The 27,329-nt window shown below is 55.0% G+C and overlaps 1 protein-coding gene across 9 annotated transcripts; it reads right to left on the reverse strand.

Annotated features, from left to right (window-relative positions):
* Positions 1 to 27,104, reverse strand: LOC135174194 (gastrula zinc finger protein XlCGF26.1-like). Of its 9 annotated transcripts, none has more exons than XM_064141422.1 (3): positions 26,642 to 26,779; positions 15,144 to 15,201; positions 1 to 1,692 (listed from the first exon to the last, which is right to left on the reverse strand). In XM_064141422.1, exon 3 carries the CDS (start codon positions 1,634 to 1,636, stop codon positions 335 to 337), a length of 1,302 nt encoding a protein of 433 aa, XP_063997492.1. In that variant the 5' UTR covers positions 1,637 to 1,692; positions 15,144 to 15,201; positions 26,642 to 26,779; the 3' UTR covers positions 1 to 334. The 9 variants fall into 9 exon arrangements, 8 of the variants coding, with proteins under 8 accessions (XP_063997492.1, XP_063997491.1, XP_063997493.1 ...); XM_064141421.1 differs by lacking the exon at positions 26,642 to 26,779 and adding an exon at positions 20,568 to 20,674; XM_064141423.1 differs by lacking the exon at positions 26,642 to 26,779 and adding an exon at positions 20,589 to 20,607.
* Positions 27,105 to 27,329: the final 225 nt, after the last annotated feature.

Raw genomic sequence — 27,329 nt, forward strand, 5'->3', positions numbered from 1 at the left:
TTTGGGTCACTTTGGGCTTTTATTAACATAACTGGACACAGGGCAGAGGGAGTTTTACCCTAGGGAGACACAAAGAATAGGGGAAGAACCAGACAAATCCCTGCACAGCTCAGCCCATCTCTAATGCTATCTCCAGCTGTGCTGATTCAGCACTGTAATTATTCTCAGCAGCACTGATTGGTGCTCACCAGGGCAGGAGGTGTTTGTTCCTGCTGGAGCCCCCAGTCTCTGAGAAGTGCAGGTGAAAAAGAGGAGATTTTGGTTCAATCTGCTGGAAAGACCTTGGGGCGGGGGGGGGGGGGGGCACAATTACCCCAACAGACCCAGGGTGGGTCTATTTGTGCTTCCCCTGCAGTACGGGTTGGTCACCAGTGTGGGTACGGCGGTGGTAACGAAGACTGCTTCTGCAGGTGAAGCTCCTGCCACAGTCGGAGCAGGTGAAGGGCTTCTCACCAGTATGGGCACGACGGTGCTGGCTGAGGTTAGAGCTTTGGGCAAAGCGTTTGCCACAGTCAGCGCAGCTGTAAGGTTTCTCACCAGTGTGGACACGACGGTGCTGCATGAGGGCAGAGTTGTTAGTGAAGCTTTTGCCACAGTCAGAGCAGGTGAAGGGCTTCTCACCGCTGTGGATACGACGGTGCTGGGCGAGGGCCGAGCTGTGGGTAAAGCTCTTGCCACAGGCAGCACAGATGTAGGGTTTCTCACCACTGTGGATGAGTCTGTGCTGGATTAATTTGAAGCTTGTGGTGAAACTCTTCCCACACTCTGCACAGGGGTACAGATGCTCTCCGGTATGGATGCGGCGGTGGATGGTGAGGCCCTGGCTGGTTTTAAAGCTCTTGCCGCAGTCCCTGCAGCTGAAGGATTTCTCAGTGGTGTGCACGCTGCGGTGATCAGTGAGAGCAGACTTGAAAATGAAATTCTTGCCGCAGTCGGCACAGCTGAAAAGCCTCTCTCCGGTGTGGATTCGGCGGTGATAAATGAGATAAGAGCGCCGTGCAAAGCTCTTGCCACAGTCAGCACAGCTGAAAGGCTGAGCGCCGGTGTGGGTTTGGCGGTGGTTAGTGAGCTGTGAACTCTGTGTGAAGCTCCTGCCACAGTCAGCACAGCTGAAGGGCTTCTCGCCCGTGTGGATTCGGTGGTGGATAATGAGCTGTGAACTCTGTGCGAAGCTCTTGCCACAGTCAGCACAGCTGAAGGGCTTCTCGCCTGTGTGGGTTCGATGATGTTTAATGAGGGTACAGCGCTGCGCGAAGCTCTTGCCACAGTCAGCACAGCTGAAGGGCTTCTCACCGGTGTGGGTTCGGTGGTGTTTAATGAGGTTAGAGCTCTGTGTGAAGCTCCTACCACAGTCAGCACAGCTGTAAGGCTTCTCACCGGTGTGGGATCGGCGGTGAACAATGAGCCTGGAGCGGCACGTGAAGGTCTGCCCACATTCAGGGCACTGAAGCAGCTGCTTGACTGGCACAGGGGGGGCTAACATGAACCCATCCTCCTCCTCATGCTGGTCATCCTCACCCTCATCCTCCTCCTCATACTTGACATCATCAGAGTCATCATTCCCCTCATCGTTGTCAGCCTTTGTCTTGAAATCTTTCTCCTCCTCTTTCTTCAGGCTGCCCTTTGCCTGCTCCATCTTACTCTCTGGGTGCTGCTTCTCCTCCCAGCTCTTGTCTGGGTCCTTCTGTGAGGCTAGTGGGAGAAGAGCAAACTGCTTTTACCTAAGGAAGATGGAAGCACCTGACCTCAATGGCTCAAACCCTAACAGCCTGTCTGGGTCAATACAGCCTCTGACACCTCCTACCAACCAACATTCATCTGAGTCAAAGAATGGAAGGTGGCCCTCAAACTCACTTGTTCCCATGGTGTGGGGGCAGATCTATAATCCTTGTGCTGAGATCCCACATGTCAGTGCTGGGGGGACTGATACACCCTGGTCCTTACAGAGCGATCCCAGCCCTCTGTTTGCCAGCCCTGTGCTGTTGGCAGGTAGCCTCCTGCTCCAGGCCCTGCTTTTTGATCTCTTCTGGTTCAGACAAGAGGCTGCAGTGCAGACCCAGGAAGACAAACCTCCAACCCTCTCCCAGGAGATCTGGCCCCAGGTATCCTCCCTGGCCCTGCTCACAGACCCCACCCCACCCACTCTGTGTTCAGCTCTGTCCTGCAGGCAACTCCTGCCAGTGGGACCCGGCTCAGGGTCAGCTCTCTGCTGGCCACTCCTCAACAGGTGGTCAGAGAAGCCCTGAAGACACACAGGAAGGGATGCTCCTGCTCTCTGCAGATGCAGAAAAGGGGGAAAGGACTTGGTCAGCTTCTTGCAAAACTTCTTCAGTCCTCACTCTGATGCTGGAGGAGTCTCTGGCTCCTGGCCAAACCTGACACCTCCAGCACCATGCACACACAGGCAGCCTAAAGAGACTCATTTCAGAGGGTTTGGTTTCCTTCTCTCCCTGCCCATTTCTGGTAGCTTTCTCTTAGCAGCTCTCCTGGAGCTGCCATTCCACAGCCCCAACCCCAAGAGAAAATGAGGTTTGCTGTGAGGGCACAGTGCCCATGCTCTGTGGGCAAGCTCCCAGCTGACACATGCAGAGGTGCAGGACAATTCACTGCTTTCATCTCCTGAAATGCTGCCAGATTCTCTTCAACCTCTTCAACAGAGGCACTGAGTGCAACCTCAGCAAGTTTGCTGACCACACCAAGCTGTGTGGTACAGCAGACAGGCTGGAGGGCAGGGATCCATCCAAAGGTACCTGGACAGGCTGCAAAGGTGGGCACAAGCCAACCTCAGAAGGTTCAACAAGACCAAGTGAGATCAGCGAGGGAGAGCCTTGGTAACCTGAGAATCCTTCCAAAGCAAGATCAGTGGAGAGAGAGCCTCGGTAACAGCTAGCTGGTGTGTTTTTTATTTGGTTTGTTTGGGCTTTCTAAGCTTCCCTGGGGGCATTCTGTGGGTGGAAGAACCCCAGGGAAAGGGCAGGACTGGTGAGAACTGTCCTCAGCATGCCTGCTCAAAAAGTGATGTGGCTGGGGGGTGCTGCCAGAGGACCACACAGAATTTAAATGGCCCAGTAGCATGAGCCCCCCATTCCAAAGCAAGATCAGCGGAGGGAGAGCCAGCAGCCTGCACACTGCAGCGAGAGGAGTAGCACCTGAGGGGTAGGTGGGAAAAAAACCAACCAAAACCAACAACAGCAACAACAAAAACTGCAACCCAAACCCTAACCTGCTCAACTACAACCACATCACCATAGTAGGTAAGCATAATGGTTTCCACTCAGCAGAAGACAGGCAGACTCCTGGTGCCAGCCAAGATGGAGATGGGAACACAGATGGAGGATGAAATGAAACAGGCTAAGACACAGGCCACAGGCTGCAGTGAATGCCTCAGTCTCTTCTCTGTACCAGGGCATTGTATATGCTCTGAACAGGTAGATATTCTACTCAGAAGAGCAGCACAGCTGATTGAAGGATGAAGTTCATAAGCTTAGAAAAATCAGGGAAACAGAAGGTGAGATAGACAGGTGGTGCCAGGCTCTGGCAGCCCTGATGGAGAGACAGGATTACCCATTATCAGATACTGAGGGTCAAGTACCCCCTGTATCCTACCCCTGTCAGACTGTAGCCAGTAGCTCAAAGGAAAACAGGGAGGGGAGGCAAGTCCATGGTCAAGGCAGTAAAGAAACTCCTGTGTTGTCCATCTCCCACCCTCAAACTCCCCCTATCAAATCAACGAGGGGCTGTGGCAACAAGCTCCCACACAATGTGGTGGGAGTATTGCTTCAGTAATTGACAGTGTGCCCCAGGTGCCTTTATAGAACAGGTTTGATGTCCTGCAGGTACAACTGGACAGTGAGGAAGGTGAACCACATGGCTTGGAGGAATTCCCAAAATTAAAGCAGCCTAAGCCCTCCATACAAACATCTTGCATCAAAAAAAAGAAAAGAGTTATTGTCATAGGAGACTGCCTTTTGAAGGGAGCAGAAGGCCCAATATGGAGACCTGACCCACTCCAAATGGAGGTCTGCTGTCTACTAGGGGCCCAGGTCAAAGACGTAAGAAGAAGGCTTTCCTCCCGGGTACAGCCCTCAGACTGCTACCCATTGCTAACCTTCCAGATAGGTTACGATGATTTTGCAAGGAAAAAATTAAAGGCTATAGAGACTTTGGGGCCTTGGATCAAGTGGTCAAGGGAGTGGGAGCCCAGGTAATATTCTCTTCTATCCTCCCTGTTGAAAGGACCAACCCAGAGAGAGTGAGGAGGACTCACATGCTCAATGCTGGCTTCGAGACTGGTGCCTCCAACAGGATTTGGGCTTCTTTGACCATGGGGCCCCACACATGACACCAGGTCTGCTGGCAGCAGATGGGGTGCACCTCTCTCCAAGAGAAGGAGGTTTATATCACAGGGGTAGGCTGGGATCATTAATCATGCTTTAAACCAGTTTGGAAGAGGGGCAGGGTGGAAGCCAGGCTTACTACAAGCAAGCCTGAGACAATTTTGAGGCCATGTGTCAGCTCCACTGGCAGCTCCACTGGTGGCTCAGGGGATGTAGGTAACAGTGAGTTGTGTGCTGGAGAAGAGGCAAGAAATGGCGTATCAGGGAGGGAGGCTAACAGGAGCCTTCAGTTACCCTGCAGCACACGGGGACACACAAGAACTCTTTAAGCAGAGATGGCCCACAGGGATCAAGCGATGAGGAATCAGCACATGCAGAGCTTACTGCTGGGTTGGGGGCCATGGAAGGGGCTGGGAATGGTGAGACAGCAAGAGTGGAAGCTAATGGACTGCCTCCCTGAAATGCTTATATACCAATGCACAGAGCATGGGGAATGAGCAGGAGGAGATGGAGATCTGTGTCAGGCTGAATAACTATGACATAATTGCCATCACTGAAACATGGTGGGACAGCTCCCACGACTGGAATGTTGCCATGGATGGCTCTGTACTCTTCAGGAAGGATAGACCAGCAAGATGAGGTGGGGGAGTTATCCTCTATGTGTGAGAGCAACTGAAATGTGCTGAGTTCTGTCCAAGGCAAGGGGCAGAACAGGTTGCAAGCTTGTGGGCAAGAATTAGGAGATGTGGAAAAGGAGATGAAATTGTTGTAGGGGTCTACTACAGACCACCAGATCAAGAGGAAGATGTTGATGAGGCCTTCTACAGACAGCTGGAGGTAGCCTCTTAGAACTAACTCCTTGGTGCTCAGAGGAGACTTCAATCACCCTGATGTTTGCTGGGAAGCTCACCCAGTCAGGCACAGACAGTCCAAAAGGCTCTTGCAGTGTATCAATGACAACTTCTTGATGCAGGTAGTGGAGGAGCCAACAAAGAGAGGTGCACTGCTGGACCTTGTATTAACTAATACTAACTAATTGTATTAACTAATAAAGAGAGACTGTTTGAGGACATTAAGGTTGGGAACAGCCTTGGGGACAGCAATCATGACATGGTGTTTAGTATTCTAAAAGGCAGAATCAGACCAACAAGTAGAATTGCAAACCTGGACTTCTGCAGAGCTAACTTCAGGGACATGCTTGCAGAAATCCCATTGGCTAAGGCTCTGGAGGGGAAAGGAGCCCAAGAAAGTTGGTTAATTTTTAAAGACCACTTCCTCCAAGTCCAAGCCAGGTCTGTGTCCCTGAGTAAAAAAATCAGGTAGTTGTGCTAGGAGACCTGCATGGTTTAACAAGTAGCTCCTGAAGGAAATCTCAGGGAAGAAATAAACTTACAATTCACAGAGGAAGGGATTGATCACTTGGGACAACTATAGAGAAGTATTCAGGGCTTGTAGGAAGGCAACAAAGAAGGCCAAAGCCCTCTTGGAACTGAAGCTGGCAAAGGAAGTAAAAGAGAACAAGAAAGGCTTCTTCAAATCCATCAGTAGAAAAAGGAAGCCCAGGGAAGGTGTGGGACAGTGCTGAGGAGGCAGCCTGAGAACTGAGGATGCGAAAAAGGTAGAGTTGCTGAATGCCTTCTTTACTTCAGTCTTTACACCTAAGGCTGAACTCTCCTAGGTACTCCAGAGCCTGGGTGAAAGAGAGGAAGCCTGGAGGAGGGAATGCTCCCCACTGGTCAGTGCAGACTGGGTTAGGAAACATTTGCAAGTCCATGGGCCCTGATGAGATGCACCCAAGGGTGCTGAGAGAACTGCCTGAGGTTATTGCTCTGCCACTCTCCATCACCTTTGTCAAATCGTGGCAGACAGGAGAGGTGCCTGAGGGCTGGAGGAGAGCAAATGGCACTGCAATCTTCAAAAAGGGCAAGAAAGAGGATCCCGGGAACTATAGTCCAGGCAGTCTCACCTCCATCCCTGGAAAAATGATGGAGTGCCTCCTGCTGGAGGGCATCTCAAGGCACTTGGAAGAGAAGAAGGTTATCAGGAGTAGTCAGCATGGACCAAGGGGAAGTCATGCTTGACTAACCTGACAGCGTTTTATGATGCCATAACTGAATAGGTAGATTCAGGGAAACCAGTGGATGTAGTCTACCTTGACCTTAGCAAGGCCTTTGACACCATCTCCCATGACATTTTACTGAGCAAGATGAGGAAGTGTGAGTTGGAAGAGCAGGCAGTGAGGTGGGTTAGGAACTGGTTGCAAGATAGAGTTCAGAGGGTGGTGATCAATGGTGCCAGGTCCAGCTGGAGAGCTGTGACCAGTGGTGTCCCCCAGGGATCAGTGCTGGGGCTAGTCCTGTTCAACATCTTCATCAATGACATTGATGAGGGCACAGACAGACAGAGTCTGCTCAACAAGTTTGTTGACGACACCAAGCTGGGAGGCTTGGCTGAGACAGCTGCAGGCTGTGCTGCCATCCAGAGAGACCTGGGCAGACTGAGAGCTAGGCACAGAGGAACCAGATGAGGTTCAACAAGGACAAGGTCAGAGTCCTGCATCTGGAGAGGAATAAACTGCACCAGTACAGGCTGGGAGGTGATCTGCTAGAAAACAGTCTTGTGGAGAGGGACCTGGGTGCCCTTGTGCCCAAAGCCAATGGGATCCTGGGGTGTACTAGGAAGAGCATGTGCAGCAGATCAAAGGAGGTTCTCCTCCCCCTCTACTCTGCTCTGGTGAGACCTCACCTTGAATACTGTGTTCAGTTTTGGGCTCCCCAGTTTAAGAGGGACAGGGATCTGCTGGAAAGGGTCCAGCAGAGGGCTACAAGGATGATGAGGAGACAGGAGGGCATGGCTTAAGAGGAGAGGCTGAGGGACCTGGGGTTTTTTAGTCTAGAGAAGAGAAGACTTAGAGGGGATTTGATAAATGTTTATAAGTATCTGAAGGCTGCCAGGAGGAGGGGCACAGGCTCTGCTCACTGCTCCCTGGGACAGGGCAAGGAGCAGTGGGTGCAAGTTGCAACAAAAGAAGTTCCAGCTCAACACAAGGAGGAACTTCTTTATTGTAAGGGTCACAGAGCACTGGAACAGGCTTCCCAGAGAGGTTGTGGAGTCTCCTTCCCTGGAGACTTTCAAGGCCTCTTTGGATGTGTTCCCCTGCGGTCTGTAGACAGTATTGTCCTGCTCTGGCAGGGGGGTTGGACTCGATGATCTTCTTGGGTCCCTTTCAACCCCTAACATCCCGTGAGCCTGGAATCCTGTGAAGTGCAAGGTCCTGGAGCTGGGTCAAGGCAATCCCAAGCACAAATCCAGGCTGGGCAGTGCCAGGCTGGAGAGCTGCCTTGAGGAGAGGGACTTGGAGGTGCTGCTGGATAAGAAACTCAACATGAGCCAGCAGTGTGCACTTGCAGCCCAGAAAGCCAACCGGCACCTGGGCTGCAACAAGACAAGTATGGCCAGTAGGGGCAGAAAGGTGATTCTCCCCCTCTGCTCCACTCTGCTGAGACCCCATCTGGAGTACTGCATCCAGTTCTGAGACCCTGGGACAAGAGGGATGTGGAGATGCTGGAGTGTGTCCAGAGCAAGGCCACGAGGATGAGCGGAGGGCTGGAGCAGCTCTGCTGTGAGGACAGACTGAAAGAGTTGGGGCTGGAGTCTGGAGAAGAGAAGGCTCCCAGGTGATCTTCTTGTGGCTTTCCAGGATCTGAAGGGGGCCACAAAAAAAGCTGGGGAGGGACTTTTTAGGTTCTCAGGGAGTGACAGGACTGGAGGGAATGGAGCAAAGCTGGAGGTGGGGAGAGTCAGACTGGAGGTGAGGAGGTAGTTCTGCACTGTGAGAGTGGCGAGAGGCTGGAATGGGTTGCCCAGGGAGGGGATTGAGGCCCCATGGCTGGAGGTGTTTAAGGCCAGGCTGGATGAGGCTCTGGCCAACTTGATCTAGGGTAAGGTTTCCCTGCCCATGGCAGGGGGGTTGGAACTGGCTGGTCCTTGTGGTCCCTTCCAACCCTGACTGATTCCATGATTTCCAGCACATACATTTTTCAGCTGGGCCTTGATCCTGTGCCCTTTTTGAGGGGCCAAGGCCTAATTCCTGCCTGACCATTCCTGGGCCCTTCTCTCATTCCAAGCTCATCCATGTCCCAGGTGTCTTTGTTGTCCCATGGCCCTGTGTCCTCCACCTCTGCTGGGGTTGTGTCATGGAGGGTAGCAGAAGCCCTTAGCAGGCCTCCCTGTTGTGAAAGTTATAGTGTCTCACATTAATGCCAAGAGCATCGCAAAACCAAACCAATCCTTCAGTGCCATGAGAAAGTCTCTCCCTGGTCGAGATAAAAGGTAAACAGTGGCCACTGTTTTGGTTAGGGGGAACGGCAGTTCTCATGCCCGCTCGACACCTGGTGTGGGCCGAGCTTGGGGTGGTCTTAGAAATTGTTTTGGTAAGAATTCTCCAATTGTATGGATTGATTATAACTTTGTGCCAATCTGTAAGAATAACATAAAGTAGCCTGGACTGGAGGGTTACACCTCTTTTGAACATTATAAAAATGGTGTGCCTGCCTGGATCGAGAGCTCGCTCGCTCTCGCTGGCTCTCACTCTCTCTATGCCTGCTCGCTGCCTGCTTCGTTCCTGATCGGCCCTGCCCGACGAAGGGGCCGCAGAGGTCCGAAACCCGCTTAGGCCCGATCCTGACAAACAAAGGGACACCGCACAAAACTTCGAACTTTGCTGAAGTGACTGCGAAACAGTGAGTAAATCAAAGAAAAAACTCTTCTACTTAAAGACTGAATAACTTTAAAGACTCAAAAGAACTCTAAAGAAATCACAGACTCTCTTTTATTTGCCATTTTCTGAAATGTTATTCTACAACTTCAAACCCAAAAAACTCACGTGGGGAATTTAGTTCGGGAGGGGATCTCCATGTTTGAGCAATAAATCACTTGAAATCCACAATTGAGCCTTTGTGTATTTTCCCCACAACCTCCCAAACTACCTTCCGTAACAGGTTGGAAGGGTGAAGTGGAAAACTTTGTGGCTGAGGAAGCATCTAAAGAACTGGGCTGAAAGCAGGAGCTCAAGAATGGAAGGTCCTGAGACTAAAGACCAGCAGGAGCTGGAGGCCTGAAAGGAGCAGCAACAGGCCAAGGGGAAGGGTTACAGATGAGGGGTGGGGAGGGACCCTGCGGCCTCCTTGCACAGGAAATGATGAAGGGGGACAGAGGGAGAGCTCAGGTGACTCCTGCCATGGGGTACGGGGTGGGGTGTGTAGGCAGGACTCCCAAGGGCCTGCTTGGGCAGTGGTGGATGTCAGGAGGTGTCAGGGGACTGTCCTGACCCAGGCAAGGTTTGGCTCCTTGTGCTTCCAGGCTCAGGTGCTGCCTCCACCCTTGTACGCAGGAGCTAGCCAGAGCCACACAGCTGCTGAAATAAGCCCTCCCACCCCCTGCAGCCTTCACCCTCCATCTCTCCATCCATTGCTCCATATGCACTCCCTTTGTGCCCTCTGAGAGTCCCCAGGGCCCCAGTAAGGTCCCAGGCTGATCCACACACCCAGCATGGCCCAACAGAAGACAGTGGAGGAGAGCACCCTGGAGAACAAGTTGGAGGAGTTCAACTGGGCAAGCTGCAGAGGTGGCCCAGGGGAACCTCCTGAGGTCCAACAAGAGCAAGTGCAGGGTCCTGCACCTGGGCTGGAACAAGCCTCACAATCAGCACAGCCTGGGGGAGGAGCCAATAGGAAGCAGGCCTGAGGAACAGAACTTGCAGGTGCTGGGGAACAAGGAGCTGGACATAAGCAGGCAGTGTGAGCCTGCAGCACACAAGGCCAATGGCAGACTGGGCTGCATCAAAAGCAGATGGAGAGAGCAGATTCTGACACTGCGCTCTGCTGAGAGCTCACCTGCAGTGCTGCACCCAGCTCTGGAGCCCTCAACATAGCAAGTACATGGATCTGATGGACAGGGTCCAGAGGAGGCCATGAGAATGATCAGGGGTTTGGAACAGCTCAGCTCTGAGGACAGGCTGAGGGAGCTGAGGGTGTTCAGCCTGGAGAAGAGAAGGCTCCAGGCAGACCTAAGAGTGACCTTCCAGTGCCTGAAGGGGCTACAAGAAGGCTGCAGAGAGACTGCTCCCAAATGCCTGCAGGGACAGGAGGAGGGCAATGGCTGCAAAGCAGAGCAGAGCAGATGGAGATTGGATGTGAGGAACAAGTTCTGCACCAGGAGGCTGCTGCAACACTGCAACAGGTTGCCCAGGGAGGGAGCTGAGGTCCCATCCCTGGACATATTCAAGGTGAGGCCCAACAGGGCTCTGGGCAGCCTCATCTAGTGCAGGATGTCCCTGTTGAATGCAGGGTCTTGAACTGGATGAACTTTGGAGATCACTTCCAACCCAAACCATTCTATGATTCCATGCTTCTAAATGCAGCCTCCAGTGAGAGGAAGAGGAGGAAACACAGGAGGTGGAGGAAGGCAATGAAGAGGCCAAGGCCAAGGAGGAGGAAGAGAAGAAGAATGCTTAAGGTTTCAAACTGCCTGGAAAAACAATCCAGATCCCTTCCAAGCTGATCAGAAACTCTGGCAAATGCTTGGGCAGCTCTTACAAGCTCTTAGCAGGGAACTCTGCAGGCAGTTTCTAGGCTCAGTGATGTCTTTGACACTCTGCACAAAGGCTTCAAGAGCTTTGCAGCTGCCCTCAGCATGCCTAGCACAGCTCTGTGCCCATAGAATGCCAGGCTGCAAGGGACTCCAAGGACCATCTGCTCCAACCTTTCCAGATGACACTGCACTTGCCATTAGCTGGGCCAGGCCCTGTCAAGATGAGTTTTAAAGCTGCCCAGGGTAAGGGAATCCACCACTGCCCTTGGCAGCTGATTCCAGTGCCTGACTGTGAGGGAAAAACTTTTCCTTCTGGACTGCAGCGCTCCAGTTCAGCTCAGTTCCTGCAGCAGCTACTTCAGAACTGCCTCTTGAGCATCACAAACTCTGAGGCACAGCTGCAGGTCAAAGCAATTCTCCTGCAACTTCCAATCTGCTAAATGCTCTTATTTTACACTGAAGGCAGGGGCCAAGCTCCAACCCAGCCCCTCCAGCTCTGACCCAGGCCCAAACCAGCTTTACAACATTGCTTATTTACAGTTTCACTCCACTGAAGTTCACAGAATGATTTGGGCTGGAAGGGACTCCAAAGCTCAGCCAGCTCCAACCCCCTGCCATGGCCTCATCCAATCTAGCCCTGTATAGGGTTAATCCTCCAGGGGGAGTAACCCTGAACCTGACCCTAGGTGGTCTTGTCCCCTCCCCAGGGGTGGGTCTGAACACTACCAGGTGATGGTTAGCCCATTCCCCCTTCCTGTCTAAAGATCCATAAAAGCAGGGGGACTGCCTGTCTCTTTCTCTCTCTCTCTCTCTCTCTGCATGTCTCTGCATTCCTTGCTCCCCGCACACAAGCATCACCATCCTGTTCCTGGTTTCTCTTTGTTTTATCACGTGGCCATCACCCATGAGACAGACAAAGCCATCACAATCAGGTTGTATTTACACTTTTTGTATTTGCTTTCCCTTCCCTGTACCTTTTGTAACTTCCCTACCTCAGATACCTTTTTAAGTTATTGCTAAACTTTTTAACTTCGAAATCGAGTGAGATTCATTTATTTGGGTGTGCTTCCTTCTCTCTCTCTCCATCTAATCCCTTTCTTTTGTGAAAGAAGGGGAAGAGGGAAGGGCACTTTAGAAAATTGTTACTGGTTCTATCAAATTTATCTGAGTCTCTGGAAATTTAAATTAGAACTGAGACAAGCCCTTAACACCTCCAGGGGTGGAGACTCCACCACCTCGCTGGGCAGCCTGTTCCAGCCCCTGACCACTCTTGCTGCAAAGAAGTTCTTTCTCATCTCCAACCTAACCCTCCCCTGGCACAGTTCCAGGCCATTTCCTCTCCCTTCCATCACCACACACTGGGGAGAAGAGACCAGTCTCACCTCACTGCAACCTCCTTTCAGGGAGAGGGCAATCAGCTCCCCCCTCAGCCTCCTCTTCTCCACACTCAACACCCTCATCTCCCTCAGCTGCTCCTCCCCAGCCCTCTTCTCCACATCCTTCCACAGCTTTCTTGCCTTTCTCTCAACCTGCTTCAGGCCCTCAATGACCTTCTTGGAGTGAGTGCTCCAGAACTGACCCCAGTATTCACGGTGTGGCCTCACCAGGGTCCAGTACAGTGGGGACAATCCTGCCCTACTGGTCACACAACTGCTGAGCCTTGTACAGCACTGCAATTGCTGCAGTCACTTTCAGCAATGAGTTCCTTCCTTTGCCAGCTCAACAGGCAGCAAAGAGCACAAATGGAATTCTTTGTCTTATTCAGAAGCTCCTCCAAGGAAACTTCAGGAGTTCTTCCCACCAAAACCACTCAGAACAGGCTGCCCCAAATCAAATCAAACACTGCACTGAAATCAAAAGCAGATGTTGAACATCTCATCCTGTTCTGAAGGTTCCCTGCTCTTCCAGAAAGCATTTCTCCATCTCCACAGCAACAGCAGCAGGGCAGAGTGCTCCAGACCATGCTTCCTGATAGCAGAGGGGACAAAAGCTCTGCACAACTATGAGCCTGCAGGCAAACAGCAAAGGCTCCACCTGACCCCACTCTCTTTGTGGTCAGGAAACCTTGAAAGGAACTGAAAAGCAGCCTGAAAGCTGTCAGCAAATCTTTCTGCCTAAGAAGATGAAGCCTAAGAACTCCCAGACAGACTCTCAGCACATGGCTGCCTCCTGGCTGCTGCAGCAGGGAAATTCACTCAGGCTCAGCTTTAACTGGTTGATGGGGGTTTGGCTGGGGCCCTTCTTGCTGCTCTACAGGAACTGCACTAGAAAACACTCTGTATGCTCCCTGAGCTGTAAACACATCAAACCCAAACACACAAATGCCTCCACACACACCAGTGTAAGTCCCCAGCTGGGGTCACTCTAACATGGACAAAGAGCCTACTGCAGCCAGGGCAATATTCCTCCGGCCCACAGCTGCCATCTCAATTCAGAGCTTCCTGACAGAAATCACTCCAGATGTGGCTGACACTCTCCCTGTAGGGGTCCAAGGCCAGGCCAGATGAGGATTCAAACAGACTGCTCCAGTGGAAGGTTTCCCTGCCCACAACTAGAGGATTCCTAAGGTCCCCTCCAAGTCAAACCACTCGATGACTCCAGGATCAAACACAGGACACACAACACCCAGAAAAACAGACCTCAGATGGACAAGGGTTTGGCAGCTCCCTTTGCACAGCCCTAACCCAGCACTGATGCACACCATCAGAGCAGACTCCAAGGACAAAGTTCTCTCCAACACCAGTGGGTACCATTAGACCAGAAGGGAGCATCTCACACCCCTGAGCAGCTTTCAACAGCTCACTCTTGTCCCAGTGCTCAGAACCATCCCTCCTGCCTGCATTAAACTGCCCTCAGCTCCCAGCTGCACACAGCAAGAGGCAGAAGACAGCTACTCAGCACTGGAAAGCTCAGCACAAAGCCTTTGCAGCAGAGCCAACAGAAGCACTGCAGACAGCATTTGACTTCTCAGCTGGGGACAAGATCTCAGCCGGCTCAGGAAGCACTCAAGGAGCTCTGCCTGGACGCCTCAGCCACTCTGGAGCACACCAACAACTTTCTCAGGCTGTCACAGACAGGTGAAACAAAGCCCAACACACGGGGGTCTGGTTCTGATTCACCACTAGTGCCTCTCCTACAAAGACAGGCTGAGAGAGCTGCAGCTGCTCTGCCTGCAGAAAAACAGCTCTGGACTCTCCTTGGAGCCCTCATCTCAACTTCTGGAGGGCACCTACAGGCAGGCTGGGCAGGGACTGTGCAGAAGGGCCTGTGGGGTTATGACATGAGGCACTGGATTCAAACTGGAGCAGGGCAGAGTTAGGCTGGACATCAGGAGGAAGGTCTGCACAAGGAGGCTGCTGAGACTGCAACAGGCTGCCCAGGGACCTGCTGAAGGCTCCATCCCTGCAGACATTCCAGGTCACAGCTGATGTGCTCCTGGGCAGCCTGCTTTAGCTGCAGCTGGCCCTGCTCACTGCCACAGAGTGGACAAAATGACCTCTGAGGGTCCCTTCCAACACGACACCACCTGGGCAAGTCTTGCACCTGACACAAACTGCAGGATGAAGCCCTGCAAGAGCCTGCTCAGGGCACTGCTGGACTCCCTCACCCTGCAGCTGGTCAACAGCTCTGCAGCTCTGATGCTGAGGGCCAGGGCTCAGTGCTCACCTGGCAGTGCTGAACCCAGCAGCTGCACTTTGCCATCTTAAAAGCCTTGTCCTGCCCAAACTATGCTCTCATTCTAGCAACTCCAACAGCAGCAGCAAGCTCCACAACCCTGATGCCTCCCACAGCAAAAGCACCAACTCCAGAGCTGCAGCCCAAAGCAGTTTTTATTGCTAGGGATTCCTGTGCCATCAGCTTGGCAAAAGCTAAACCCTTTCAGCTCTCCAGTTCTGCCTGCAAGAGCAGACAGAAGCTCCTTAGCCCCTCGCAAAGCAGTTCAAGACAAACTCTGCACACCAGGCTGGAAAGGATTGGCAGTGCAAAGGGAACTGTTAGGAGGAACTGCACAGAACACTCCAACAGCAGCTGAAATACACAAGCCCAGAGTCTGCCTTGACCACTGCTCTCCAACAGACCTCCGCAGGCCAAAGCTTTCCAGCCATAGTCCACCTCAGCCACAGTTCTCCAAACACCTCCTCAGGACAAAGCTCTCCAAAATCTCCCTCCAAGCCAGGCCAAATCCCAGGCCTCCATGCCCCCTCCTCACTGTACCTCTGTACTTCCCCCATACTTCCTCAAATCAGTTGCCCCCTCGCATCAGAACAAGTACCTATAAGAAAAAGAGGAGGGTAATTGTCATTGGTGATTCCCTTCTGAAGGGAACAGAGGGCCCCATATGCCAGCCAGATCCCTTCCACAAGGAGGTCTGCTGCCTCCCTGGGGCTCAGGTCAGAGATGTTACCAGGAGGCTGCCTACTGTAGTGAAGCCCTCTGATTACTATCCCTTATTAGTCATACAGGCAGGGAATGATGAGGTTGATAACAGAGGGCTAAAAGCTATCAAAAGGGACTTTAAGGCACTGGGAAAAGCAGTTGAGGGGGCAGGGGCACAGGTAGTCTTTTCATCTATACCCTTAACCACAGGTTGGAATGCAGAGAGGAATAGAAAAGTGTATTTGATGAAGAAGTGCCTCAGAGGCTGCTGCCTCCAACAAAACTTTGGATTCTTTGATCTTGGGGAACTTCATATTGCCGCAGGTCTGCAAGCAACAGATGGGATACAACTGACGCAGAGTGGGAGAAGGACCCTGGCACATGAGCTGGCTGGGCTTGTTGAGAGGGCTTTAAACTAGAGTGGAAGGGGGAGGGTGTTAAACATGACAGCACTAGAGATAAATCAAAGCAAACTGAGGAGGGTAGGCTAGAGATAGGGGTAAAAGCAGCAGCCCAGCTGAAGTGCATGGACACTAATGCATGCAGTATGGGTCACAAACAAGAGGAGCTGGAAGCTGTAGTGCTGAAGGAAAACTATGATATTGTCACCATCACTGAAACGTGGTGGGATGAGTCACACAACTGGAGTGCTGTTGTGTGCCTCTCTCTTCAGGAGAGACAGGCAAGGGGGAAGAGGTGGGGGAGTGGCTCTGTATATTAGAGATGCTCTGGATGTCATGGGGTAGAAATCAAGGATGATCAAGTTGAGTCATTATGGGTGAGAATTAAGGGGAAGGCCAACAAGGCTGATATCCTGGTTGGAGTCTGTTATAGACCACCCAACCAGGAAGAAGAGGTTGATTTATTACTCTTTAAACAACTGGAGGCTGCCTCAAGATCACCTGCCCTTGTTCTGGTGGGCGACTTTAACCTACCAGACATCTGCTGGGACTTAAACACTGCAGAGAAGAAGCAGTCTAGAAGGTTTCTAGAGGGTGTGGAAGACAACTTCCTATCCCAGCTGTTACATGAGCCTACCAGGGGGCAGCCTTGCTTGACCTGCTGCTCACAAATAGAGAGGGGCTGGTAGGGGATGTGGTGGTTGGAGGCTGCCCGGGGTCCAGTGACCATGCAATTACAGAGTGTTCAATACATGGAGAAACCAGGAGGGGCATCAACAGAACCTCCACACTGGACTGCCCAAGGGCAGACTGCAGCCTATTTAAGGAACTAACTCAGAAAGTTCCTTGGGAAAGAGCCCTGGAAACAAAGGGGTCCAGGAAGGTTGGAGCTGCTTCAAGAAAGAACTCCTGCAGACACAGGAGCAGGCAGTGCCATTGAGCCTGCAGAGGAGCCAAGGAGGGAGGCAGCCAGGCTGGATGGGCAGGGAGCTGCTGAAGGAATTAAAGATTAAAAAGAGAGTGTACCACCTTTGGAAAAGAGGGGAGATGTCCCAGGAAAAGTTCAAGGAAGTTGCTAGGTCTTGTAGAGGAAAAATGAGAGAGGCAAAAGCCCATTTGGAGCTTAGGCTGCCACAGCTGTCAAGAAAAATAAAAAACGTTTCTTTAAATATCTGAATGGCAGAGAAGGGCCAAGGACAACCTCCAGTCCTTGTTAGATAGAGAGGGGAATAGAGTGACAAAGGATGAGGAAAAGGCAGAGGTGCTTAACACCTTCTTTGCCTCAATCTTCAGTAGTGAGACAGGTTGTCTGCAGCACAGCTGGACTCCTGAAGTGGTGGATGGAGGCAGGGTCCAGTACAGTCCCCCTCTAATCCATGAGGAAGAAGTAAGGGACCTGCTGAGACACTTGGATCCTCACAAGTCCATGGGACCGGATGGGATCCATCCTAGGGTGCTGAGAGAGCTGGCAGCTGAGCTGGCCAAGCCACTCTCCATCATTTATCAGCAGTCCTGGCTCACTGGAGAGGTCCCCAAAGACTGGAAGCTGCCAATGTGATTCCCATACACAAGAAGGGTCGAAAGGAGGAGCCATAAAACTACAGAGCTCCCAGCCTGACTTCAGTGCCAGGCAAGGTCATGGAACAGGTCATCTTGAGTGCCATCACAAAGCACCTACAGGATGGCCAAGGGATCAGGCCCACCCAGCATGGGTTTAGGAAGGGCAGGTCCTGTCTCACTAACCTGATCTCCTTTTATGATCAGGTTCCTGCCCGGTGAATGTGGGGCAGGCTGTGGATATAGTCTAGCTGGACTTCAGCAAAGCTTTTGTCACTGTCTGCCACAGGAAGTTCCTAGCCAAGCTGGCAGCTCATGGCTTGGACAGATTCACTCTGTGCTGGGTCAGGAACTGGCTGGAAGGCTGGGCCCAGAGAGTGGTGGTGAATGGTGCCACATCCAGTTGGCAGCTGTCACTAGTGGTGTTCCCCAGGGATGAGTGCTGGGTCCAGTCCTGTTTGACATCTTTATTGATGATCTGGACAAGGGGATTGAGGCCAGCAGCAGGAAGTTTGCAGATGACACCAAGCTAGGAGCAGGTGTTGATCTGTTGGAAGGTAGGAGAGCCCTGCAGAGGGACTCTGCAGAGGGTGGGCAGAGGCCAAGGGGATGAGATTTAAGAAGGCCAAGTGCAGGGCTCTGCACTTTGGCCACAACAAGCCCAAGCACCGCTACAGGCTGGGGACAGAGTGGCTGGAGAGCAGCCAGGAAGAAAGGAACCTGGGGGTACTGATAGTAGGCTGAAGATGAGCCAGCAGTGTGCCCAGGTGGCCAAGAGAGCCAATGGCATCCTGGCCTGTATCAGGAAGAGTATGGCCAGTAGGATGAGGGAGGTTATTCCTGCCCTGTACGTGTGCAATGGCTGGAGCAGACAGTCTATGGTGTGACACTGCTGGTGGGGCAAGGAAGACAGTGGCCAGTAGGACAAGGGAGGTTATTTTCCCCTGTATTCAACACTGGTCAGGTCACACCTTGAGTACTGTGTCCAGTTCTGGGCTCCTCAATTCAAGAGAGATGTTGAGGTGCTGGAACGTGTCCAGGGAAGGGCAACAAAGCTGGTGAAAGGCCTGGAACATAAACCCTATGAGGAGAGGCTGAGGGAGCTGGGGGTGTGCAGCCTGGAGAAGAGGAGGCTCAGGGGTGACCTCATTGCTGTCTACTACCTAAAGGGAGGTTGTAGCCAGGTGGGGTTGGTCTCTTCTGCCAGGCAACCAGCAATAGAACAAGGGGGGACAGTCTCAAGTTGTGCCGGGGGAAGTCTTGGCTGGATGTCAGGAAGAAGCTCTTCACAGAGAGAGTGATTGGCATTGGAATGGGCTGCCCAGGGAGGTGGTGGAGTCACCGTCCCTGGAGGTCTTCAAGAAAAGCCTGGATGAGGCACTTAGTGCCACGGTCTGGTTGATTGGATGGGGCTGGGGGATAGGTTGGACTGGATGATCTTGGATCAACCTGGTTGATTCTATGATTCTACCAAACCAAATTGTAGCAGCAAAAACTGAGGTCAACCAAGGCCAAAGACAGGCTGCAAACCTCCTGCACGTAGCAGAGATGAGGTCCACACTGCTAAGGGAGAGAGTCAGGGAGAAGAAAACTGAGAATGCAGCCAGTTTGTAGGGGCAGTGGATGCAGGATTATGGGAATGAAATAACACAGACGACACTTTCTGGTCCACCTCCTGGACTCCCTGGCCCCAGGAGGACTGCACTTGATGGTTTCATACATCCCAGTTCTTAAACCCATAACAATCCCTTCAAAAGCAGCTTCATCAACGTCTCTTTAAAATCTCTTGAAGGCCTCTAAAACCTCATCACAAACCTCTCAAACCTCACAGAAGTTCCTCAAACTACCTAAAGACTACCTCAAAAGTCAACAAATCCCTTCAGAGCTGAGCCACAATTCTTGACATTTCATTCCAATTGCTTCAACAAGTCACAGAGAGCAATGCTGAAGAGAGACTCTCCAGGCTCACTGATCTGTTTGGCACTCTTCAAACACACTCAAAGAGGTCTCAAACTGCCCTAGAAGCCATCAACATCTCTGTAAAGCTCTCAAACCCCCTTACAAACTCATTAAAAACCTCCAAAAGCCTTAGGACTTCATAAAGCAACCCAAAGAGGCTTTAACATCTCCTTTCTGAGGCTTGCAGGTTTTAAGAAGTTTTATGGCCCTCAAACTGCTTTGTGAAAAACTTAAAAATCACCAAAATCTCTTCAAACATCCCTAAAAAGGCCTGAAAATGACCACAACAGCTGCAAAAGGCACTAAAAAAAGCCTGAAATTGGACAAAAGGAGCTTCAAAAATCATTAAAGCTGCCTGGAAACATTTTAAATATCTTCCAAAAAATCATTAAAAAGGCTTGAAAATACTGAAAATGTTTCTTAAAAGTATTACAGGAATACAAAATTAAAAAATCTTTAAAACATTTTAAAGGCCTCAAAATAATGAAAATATCTTTTTAAAAATCAGAAAAAGGCCTGAAAATGCTCAGAAGAGTTTCAGAAGTCATTGAAAGCGACCAGAAGGAACCAAAATCTCTTCCAAAACCTCACTCCAGTCCCTGCCCAACTCCTGCAAACTGATTGTGCAGAGCTCTCAGGCAGCTTCTGCCTCTGCCACTCTTCAGCAGCCTTCACAAACCCCTCCCAAGCCTCACAGCTGCCTGCCAAATCCTCAGCAGCTGCTTCCACCGCCTGCAGCCGCCTCAAAACTCAGCAGAAGCCCTTCAGAGCCCCTGGCATTCCCCACACCCCCTCACCAGGCACCCGAACCTCTCGCCAAGAGCCTCACGCACACCTGCAGCACTTTTTGGCTCCTCAGCCCCGCACAGAATCCGCAACACAAAGCACCAAAATCTCTCCCCAGCTCCTCACAGTCTCTGACAAACTCTTCGCAGCTCTCCAAAGCCTCCTCAGAGCTCTCTGCACAACCTCCCTCAGGAGAGACTCTCAGCAGCTGGGACCCAGTCCCGACCCTGCCCCGCACCGCAGCCAGGATGGCGCCGACCCCCCGCAACTACAGCTCCCGGCGTGCCCCGCGCGGCCCCGGGGCCTGACACACACTGCAGGCTCCGCTCCCGGCCCCTGCCGGCCGCGGTCCGACCCAGCCAGCCCCAGCCCCAGCCCCGCTCCCGCCGCACTCAGCGCTCCTTCAGCCCCCCCCCCCGCTCCGCTCCCACTGCTCTCAGTTCTCGCAGCCCCCCAGAGCCCCTCCCGCTCCGCTCCTCTCAACGCCTTCAGCCCCTCCCGGTTCCACTCTCGGCTCCCGCAGGCCCCTCAGCCCCTCCCGGCGCCGCAGCTCTCTCACCGCAGCGCTGCCCGCGCACACCTCAGGCTCTGCTCCGCGGCCGCTCCCAGCAGCAGCCAAAATGGCGCTCAGGCAACGCTGCGCCCACAGGAGCCATGCAGCGGCCGTGGGGGCGGGGCCGCTCCTCCGCCGGCTCCCATTGGCTGTGGCTGCAGCCGTGGGCGGGGCTGCCTTGAGCTCCGTGCGCCGCGGCTGGGGCCGGGGGGAGCTCCGGGGAGGCTCTGTGGGGCTGGGACTGGGAGCCCCTGGGGCTCAGGGCTGCCATCAGCACCCTTTGGGGCATGCAGGGGGAAACCTGTGGCTGGGATTGGAATCCACTGGGGCTGGGGGGGGCCTGGGGGTCTGCAGCACTGGGACTCTGATGTGGCCTGGCTGAGCCGGGCACACTGGACAGGGCAGGGCCACTCAGGCTCCACAGGCCCCAGACGTGTCCCCAGCTGTGCCCACAGCCAACAGCAGCTGCAGCAGGGCCGGGGCTGGAGCCTCCCCCTCCAGCCAGGACAGCAAAAGCCTCCAGGCCAGTGGGAGAAGCTGAGGCAGAAGCTGGCAGCACATACAGCCTGGGGGGGCTGGGAGGGTGTTTTGGCGGGGGCGGGGCTGTGGCTCTGGGGGGTTCTGACACCTCCTGAACCTCTCTGCACAGCTCTGCAGAAGGCCCAGCACGAGGAGCAGGCACTGTGGGGCCAGGCCCAGGGGCTGAGCCAGGAGCACCCCTGGCTGCTGGCCCAGCACTGCCAGCTGCAGGCACTGGCACCTGGGGGGGGCCTAAAGCCCTGAACCCCCAAACAGCCTCCCCTGATCACCTGTGCCCCCCCAGGCAGCCCACACTGAACCCTGGCACAAGCAGGACAAGCAAAGACAAAGCAGAAAGTTCTGCCAGGAAAAGCACAACAGCAGCCTGAGGCCTCCAAATGCCTCTCTGGCACCCCAAAACTATCCCAAAGGAGCCAAAAATGGCCCCCAGCACCCAGGAGGCAGGAAAGGACCCCCCTGCCCCCAGGGGACCCAGAACTGGGGGGACTCTGGAGGCATTCTGGGGGCAGGGCCCACGGCAGTGCCAGTGTGGACCCTTCCTGCCTAGGGCCACAGACAGTGCAGGGGGCAGCAACATTCTGGGCCCCTCCTGCTCTGCCCTCTCCACACCTGGGGACTCCTCCATTGCCCCTATCTGGGGACCCCATTCCCTGGGGGTACTCCCCCACTCCCTGGCCTCCTTTCAGCAGCCTCCTTTGTCCCCAAGTGGGGGCTCCTGCCCATGAGGCCCCCCAGCCCCAACCCCTGGGCTAGAGATGAGGACAGGCCAGGGTCTGAGGTGCCCTGCAGCCAGGCCAGGCTGAGTCCAGCACCAAGCCACTGCTGGACCCCCTCAGCAAGGGCAGTGCTCAAGGAGGTGTTCTGCAGCTTGGGCAGGGCTGAGAGCAGCTGAGCAGAGAGGAGAGAAGGCAAAGAGAGGGCAGAGAGCGATCAGAAGAGAGCTCAGCACCATCCCAGGCTCCAGCAGCCTGCAGCAGGGCTCCCATCCAGGCTGCCAAGGTGCTGGGCACCCACTGGGCGGGGGGGGTGGTGCCACCACTGCCAGCTGGCAGTGCCGAGCTCCAGGCAGCCATGCAGCTCCAGGGCAGGAATTCTCCAGTCCCAGGCACTTGGATTCTTGCTTCCTAGAGCCAGAAGGCACCAAACTGGTGGCTGCAGCCCAGAGGGCCAGGGGCAGCCTGGGCTGCACCCACAGCAGCGTGGGCAGAGCTGCAGAGAGGGGATCCTGCCCCTCTGCCCTGCCCTGGGCAGACCTCACCTGCAGGGCTGGGGCAGACATGGGGGCCCCAGCACGAGGCACACAGGGACCTGCTGGAGAGGCTCCAGAGGAGGCCACAAAGGTGCTCAGGGGCTGCAGAAGCTCTGCTGTGGGCACAGGCTGAGGGGGCTGGGGGTGTTCAGCCTGGAGAGGAGAAGGCTGCAGGCAGAGCTCAGAGCAGCTGCCAGGGCCTGCAGGAAGGCTGCAAAGGGACTGCTCCCAGGGGCTGCAGTGCTGGGCCAGGGCAAGGAGAGCAGAGCAGGTGGACATTGGATGTGAGCAGCAAGTTCTGCACCAGGAGGCTGCTGCAGCACTGCCACAGCCTGCCCAGGGAGGGGCCTGAGGCCCAGCCCTGCACAGAGCCCAGGGCAGGCTGCACAGGGCCTGAGCACCCTGCTCTGCTGGCAGTGCCCCTGGGCCTCTGCCACCTGTGCCTTGGCCTCTGCAGCCCTGCCCCGATGGCAGCAGGAAGCTCCTGTATCTGCCAGCAGCTGGGGGCTGAGCCCAACCCCCACATTAGCCCTCCAAGGACTGCTGGTAGAGGGCTGGGGGGTGCCCACCCTGGGCAGGATGGCAAAGGAGCACAGAATGAAGCAGGCTGGAAAAGACTTCCAGGATCATCGAGTCCAACCTCACCGAACCCTTCTGATTGGCTAACTCAAGGGTCCTCAAACTACAGCCCGTGGGCTGGACACAGCCCCCCCAGGATCCTCAATGCAGCCCGAGGGTATTCACAGAACCCCCCGGCTGGGGTCTGGGGGGGAACCAAGTAGCCACTTCCTGCCATTTAATCTGCCAGGACTGGGCTGGAACCAGCGCCTTGTCCTGGACCTGCCCCCAACATGGGGTGCCACTTGGCTACAAACCTTGCTGCCGTCGCCCATCCTCCTCCTCCTCTTTTTCATTGGCACTCAACTAAAGCAATGATGTTCCTGATCCTGCACGGCTGCTGATTCTTATCCGTGGCACAAATGATTCTTTCTAAGTCACAGAGGAGCTTGCTACACTGGAAAGCATCAAAGGAACAACTCCAGGAGAGGATATCTATGAGAAAGTTTGCCCAACTATGAATGATTTGGAGCTGGACTGGGGTAAACTATTCAGTGTGACAGCTGATGGTGCTCCTAGCATGGCAGGGTCCATGGAAGGAGAGGTTGCAGCATTAACAAAGAGAGGGACAACCACAACCGTTCACATCCAATAGCCACACACTGCACCATCCACCAACAAGCACTGGGTTGGAAATCACTGGAGCTGGACTCTGTCAAGAAAATTGTGGATTCTTGTGTTAACTTCCTTAGAGCTCATGCACTACACCACAGACAGCTTCAGGAACTTCTGTCTGAGCTAAATGTTGCCTGTGAAGATACTCTGTACCACACAGAAGTCCATTGGCTGAGTCCAGGGAGAGTTTTGAAACGATTTTATGACTTACTGCCACAGGTTTGTGATTTTATGCTTTCTAAACACAAAGAAGTGCCAGAGCTCAAAGAATGGAAATGGCACTTTGCATTCCTGACAGATGGAACAGAGCTACTCAACAATTTCAGTGTCCAACTTCAAGGAGAGGGGAAGCTCATCTGTGATGTATTCACACCTGAAAGCATTCCAAGTCCAATTAGACCTGCTCATTAACCAAGTAAAGGAGGAAAACTTCTGCCATCTCCCCACGACTCAAAACCTGTCTGCAGAAAAAACAGCAGTTGCATTCCCAAACAAAACATGCATGGATGCACTGAAAGTGTTGCAAAAGGAGCTTCAACTTAGGTTTAAAGAGCTTCGTGCCCATGAGCAGGACATGCAGCTCTTCTGGAACCCATTTTCTGCTGACACTGAAACTGTTGATCCGATTTACCAAATGGAATTGGCCAAACTACAGACTTGTGACTCGCTGAAAGGTGCATTCAAATCAAGCAGCCTTACTGATTTCTATGCATCTCAGGAACCATGCACTCAAAATTGCAGCCCTCTGTGGCAGCAGCTATGTCTGTGAGCAGACTTATTCCTGAATGAAGCATCTGAAATCTCCAATCGGATCCGGACTGGCTGATGAACACTTGCATCACTTGCTACCACTAGCAGTGACAGATATGGAACCTAGCACTGACATCTCACTGGCCAGAAGCAGGCCCATAGCTCACACTGCAATGTTATTTGCTTTTGTTGGTTACAACTGTTCTTCATGTTAAATATTGCATTTTTCTTCCTGGTTTTTGTGCACTACTACAGATAAAATATGTGCAGTGTGCACAGCAATTCCTTCATTTTTTTCCACACTATACTCCGGCCCCCGACGGTGTCTGAGGGACAGCAAACTGGCCCTGTTTAAAAAGTCTGAGTACCCCTGGATTAAGCCCTGGCACTAAGTGCCTCGTGCAGCCTCCTCTGGAACCCCTCCAGGCACGGTGACTCCACCACCTCCCTGGGCAGCCCATTCCAGTGCCAATCACTCTCTCTGCCAACAACTTCTTCCTAAACCCAGCCTAACCCTGCCCTGGCACAGCTTCAGGCTGTGTCCCCTTGCTCTGCCCCTGGCTGCCTGGCAGCAGAGCCCAACCCCACCTGCCTACAGCCTCCCTGCAGGCAGGCAGCTGCAGGCAGCAATGATCTCTGCCCTGAGCCTCCTCTGCTGCAGGCTGCACCTCCCCAGCTCCCTCAGCCTCTCCTCACAGGGCTGTGCTCCAGGACCCTCCCCAGCCTTGCTGCCCTGCTCTGGACACCTTCCAGCACCTCAACATCTCTCTTGAACTGAGTGGCCCAGAACTGGACACAGCACTCCAGGTGTGGCAAATGCAACCTGAAAAGAGGCTGCAGGGACAGCTGGGACCAGAGCTGCCACCCCCCATGGCCACCCCTCACCACAAACACCCTGCAAGAAATCACCCCACAAGCCCTGGGGGTACATGGGGAGCCCAGAGGTCATTTTGGGGATCCAGAGAGCTCATCTTGGGGTCTCTGGGAGCAATTCTGAGGTGCCAGGAGGGAAACTAAAGTATCTTAGGAAAGCATTTTGGGGTCCTAAGCTGTAACCTGAGGTTGCTTGAGGGCCATTTTAGGGTCCTGGGCTCCACTGGGGCATACTGCAGTGAGAGGGTCCCCAGACACGGGCAGGGGGCTGGGGGCAGCCTGCAGTGAGAGGGTCCCCAGACACAGGCAGGGGGCAGCCTGCAGTGAGAGGGTCCCCAGACAAAGGCAGGGGGCTGGGGGCACTCGAGGCAGTGCTGGCAGCACAGGGCTGGGCACACCACACCCCCACAGCAAGGCTCTGGCGGGCACAGAGGGCTCCGATGCCACCGCCCCCAGCACAGCCAAACCGCCCCACAGCTGCCACGGGCCCCAGGCGCTCCCAAGCTCGGGCTCGCCACGGCCACAGCACCCACGCCTGCCACCCCCACCAAAGCCAGCCCACGGCCCGCCCCGGGCTCCCCCCCCCGCCCGGCCCTCAGCCCAGCGCTGCCCTGCAGCACCGCAGCCGCCCGGCCCCTGCCGCCACCAAGCCTCCAAGCCCCCAGGGCTCGCCGCGGACACGAAGCCCCCACGGCAGCCTCTGCCGCAAGCCAGCCCCACGCTCACCGCCACCTCTCCTGCCCACACCAGCCCCCACGGCGCCGCTCCCACCTCAGCTCTGCCGCCAGCCCAGCAGGCAGCAGAGGGGCCAGGGCCAGGCACACAGCGCCAGGGCAGCCCCCGCAGCCCACCCGTGGGCTCCGCTCGCTCACACAGCAGCGGCCACAGGGCGCCTGCAGCTGCCCCGAGCAGCGACAGCGAGCGGCAGAGCGGCACCAGGAGCCCCCCACACGCCCACCCCTCACCGGCCCCACCCGCGCCCACACAGCCGCACACAGCCCTCCCACGGCACCGCACACCCCCACCCTGCACACCTCTGCCGGCCCCACCCGCACCCCACCCGCACAGCTCCCACACCGCCCCCAGCGCCACACACCCACACAGCTCCCCACGGCCTGCCCGCGGCCCCACGCAGCTCCCCACACTCACACCCCCCACACCCGCACACAGCCTCTCACAGCCCCAGCGCTGCCCACTCCCACCCTCACGCCCCTCACCCACACCACAGCCGCACACAGCCTGCCCCACACCCACCCACTGCTGCCGCACAAACCTGCACCCACCCAGCGCACCCACACGCACCCCACGCACCCTCCGCACCCCAACCCCACGCACCTGGCCCCGGAGCCCCACACGCCCCTCCCGGACCCAGCACACGACCCTCGGCCCCCGGGGGCTCCGCTCCCCCTCAGCCCCACCGCTGCCCTCTCCCCACCTGGCACACGCGGGGGGCGCAGAGCGGAGGCCGAGGCAGAGCTCCGCGCACAGGACGGTGCCGAGCGCCGGCCCCGGCAGGCTCCTGCCGGCCTGGGGAGCTCAGAGCCTGCGGCGCAGATCTCTGCTCTGCCGCTGCCGCAGCCACGTGCGTCAGGGGCGGGAGCGGAGCGCGGGCCGGAGCGGAAGTCCCGCCCCCAGCCGGGCAGCCGCAGCCAATCAGCGCCGCAGGAGCAGCAGGGCCCCGCCCCGCCATGGCTCCTGCCCGCGGGCAGCAGCAGTGGCCGCGCACACTGCGCCCAGCTCTGCCCTCACCTCTGCGCCGCAGCTGCGCAGCCAGAGGCCGTTTCTGCCCTGCTCCGCTGCTCCGCTCCCCTCGTTCTGCCCTCGCTCAGGTTCCTCTCACCTCTGCTGCTGCTCTGCGCTGCGGGGAGCAGAGGCTGAGCTGCTGTGCGCAGCCTCCCTGCGCCGCCTCTGGCTCGGTGCTTCTCTGCTCTCTGCCAGCCCAAAGCATCGCTGCTCGGAGCGCGCCTTGGGGAGAGGCAACCTGCGAGAGACAGCCTGTGCCGAGCAGGCTCCGCGGGGCTCGGGGCGCTGGCGGAGCTGTCTGAGCCCTGCTGTGCTCTGCGTCCCAGCAGCGACAGTTCCTCTGTGCCTGTGGGGAGCAGCAGAGAGGCCAAGGCCCGAGA

This window comes from Pogoniulus pusillus, unplaced genomic scaffold, assembly GCF_015220805.1.
Source record: "Pogoniulus pusillus isolate bPogPus1 unplaced genomic scaffold, bPogPus1.pri scaffold_50_arrow_ctg1, whole genome shotgun sequence".
Taxonomy (NCBI): domain Eukaryota; kingdom Metazoa; phylum Chordata; class Aves; order Piciformes; family Lybiidae; genus Pogoniulus; species Pogoniulus pusillus.